Source organism: Cynoglossus semilaevis, chromosome 11, assembly GCF_000523025.1.
Source record: "Cynoglossus semilaevis isolate Cse_v1.0 chromosome 11, Cse_v1.0, whole genome shotgun sequence".
Taxonomy (NCBI): domain Eukaryota; kingdom Metazoa; phylum Chordata; class Actinopteri; order Pleuronectiformes; family Cynoglossidae; genus Cynoglossus; species Cynoglossus semilaevis.
The window spans coordinates 10,938,377-10,940,427 of record NC_024317.1 but is presented as its reverse complement, the minus strand read 5'-3'; the positions used below and the strand labels follow the sequence as shown (position 1 = coordinate 10,940,427).

At 43.5% G+C, this 2,051-nt stretch overlaps 2 protein-coding genes across 2 annotated transcripts in view; both read right to left on the bottom strand.

Annotated features, from left to right (window-relative positions):
• LOC103386273 (contactin-4-like) overlaps positions 1–2,051 on the bottom strand; it is a 695,358-nt gene that overhangs the window by 222,823 nt on the left and 470,484 nt on the right. The window lies entirely within an intron of this gene.
• Positions 1–2,051, bottom strand: part of slc41a1 (solute carrier family 41 member 1) — an 18,340-nt gene that overhangs the window by 14,501 nt on the left and 1,788 nt on the right. The window contains exon 2 of the mRNA XM_025060314.1: positions 4–1,101. Coding sequence (XP_024916082.1) covers positions 4–456 — 453 coding nt within the window. The 5' untranslated portion in view covers positions 457–1,101. The remainder of the gene's footprint in view (positions 1–3; positions 1,102–2,051) is intronic.

Genomic DNA, 2,051 nt, shown 5'->3' with positions numbered 1-2,051 from the left:
GACTGTCCCAAACCCGGCCAGCAGGAAGGGGAACACCACCTGCAGGCCGATGGAGAAAGAGGTCTCTTTGAGTGGTACCGGTGGTTCAGGACTCTGGTCAGTGCTGGTGTCATCACTCTCATTACTCTGGCTTGCATTCTCCAGGAGAGCATCCTCTTCTCGCTGCCCTTTGGCATTGGCTCTACAGTCCATGGTCACCCCGATCTCTGACCTTTCCTCATCCTCTCCGATCTCAGTCGCTCTCTCCACAAAAGACGTGACCTCTGTGAGCTCGAACTCAGCCTCGGTAACTGCGCTCACTTCTTCAGAGCCCTGAGTGAGGATCAACGGGTGAACAGAGCAGTTGGAGTTCAGGAAGGCCGAGGTAAGGGTACCTGCCTCCTTCTTCATGTCAACGGTCCCAGAGGACATGTTGATGTCGGGGACTTTGTCTTGTTCTTTTAACCAAAGTACCATGCGGAAGCCTTAACAAGACAGTGGACTTGACCAAGAAAAAAACAGTTTTCCTGAAAGGCCTAACAGTTTTTTTCAAGTCAGAAGGATATCTGCAGCCTGATCTGGTTTTAAACCTGATCAGTCCAGCTGATTTATCCCATTAAAGAGGTTCACAGGGAGTGGGTGTTGCTACTGAAGAGGAGGAAAAGGACACTTTGTGAGAAACGAACAGCAGCGAGGCACGTGCAGTTGTGCGTCTGCAGAGCCCGTGTTCCTGTCGGTGCTTCGGGAGCAGGATCAGTATGTTCTCCATTCACTGCAAAGTGCTCAAGGTAGGCTGATACAAAAAAGAAGTAAAAAGCATACCCGATCAATACTGATGAGGAGGAGAAACTGGAGGACACGCCTCTGAAAAAACTCCTTCAAGTCCTTGAGAGTACAGTAGAAGGTTAAATCACAGCTCTAAAGTGGCCAGATCTGCAGGATCGGCTGGTCATGCTCTCAGTCCACTTGTAATGTTCGACTGGCCAGTGTACCGGACTGGAAATGTCTCACCTTACACCACGTGGCTACTGGGAGGTCTTTGAGGATATTTAAAGGTCTGCAGCAGAGGGATTGAATTACAGTCTGCAGGAAAGTGTGTTGCCAACCAGAGTGGACGGTCACCTGGGAAAAGAACAGGCTCATTGATTATTTAGTCTTACTTGTAAACATTTTCCAGCCCTCACACAGGACTAAATCCTGAAATTTGAAGCCGGAAACAACATTTGATTTGATTTAATCTTATTTTGTGGTGCTTGACACACTTCCTATGAGTAGACATTACAACAATAACAACAACAGCCACAGCAGTGCATTAGCATTAAAAACAGAACAGAAACAAAAAAACAACAATTAATTACATTACTGATGGAAAATTAGAGTATTGTGAACTCCTCTGCATCTTATCCTATTTTTCAATCCCAAGGCTTAATTACTGACAGTGTATTTTGTCATTCTACAATGAATGATAAATCTGAACCAAATCCGCAAATAATATCAGTCTATAATTATATACCTGCTACGATTCTAAGTACCCGTTAGCTCCTTTTAGAAACTTCGTTATTTGCTAACTGTCACTGATAGACTGTTATAGTGACCAAACCACGCAACCTGTATGTGCTAACAACAACAAAACAGACAATGACTGCAAAAACAGTCATGTCCAGCTGCAAATTTCCTCTAGTGGCTATAAATATTCCACCATTAGCAGAGGTGACTGCCTTACATCCTCTGAAAGCCGCAGTCTGACCATCTCCGAAGCAGCGCGACCACCACACGAGAGCTCGCCTTTTCAAAATAAGAGCTTCTGCGTTCAGCAGTAACGTTTAATCTTAACAAAAAGAAGGAAAAAGAAACACCACAGACAAAATTGTTTTTAAAGACACTTGAGGGAGATGTAAAACAATTATCTCAAATTATTTTGAAACGTTTTATTTAGGGTGATATAATTTACCTTTCAAAATTTTGAAGCGCATGTTCATAAAGTGTCTTCCTCTCCCATAATTCACATGGACAACAGTTTTTGCAGCTGATAAACATTATGTGACAAACAAAAACATTGCTATAACATTTAC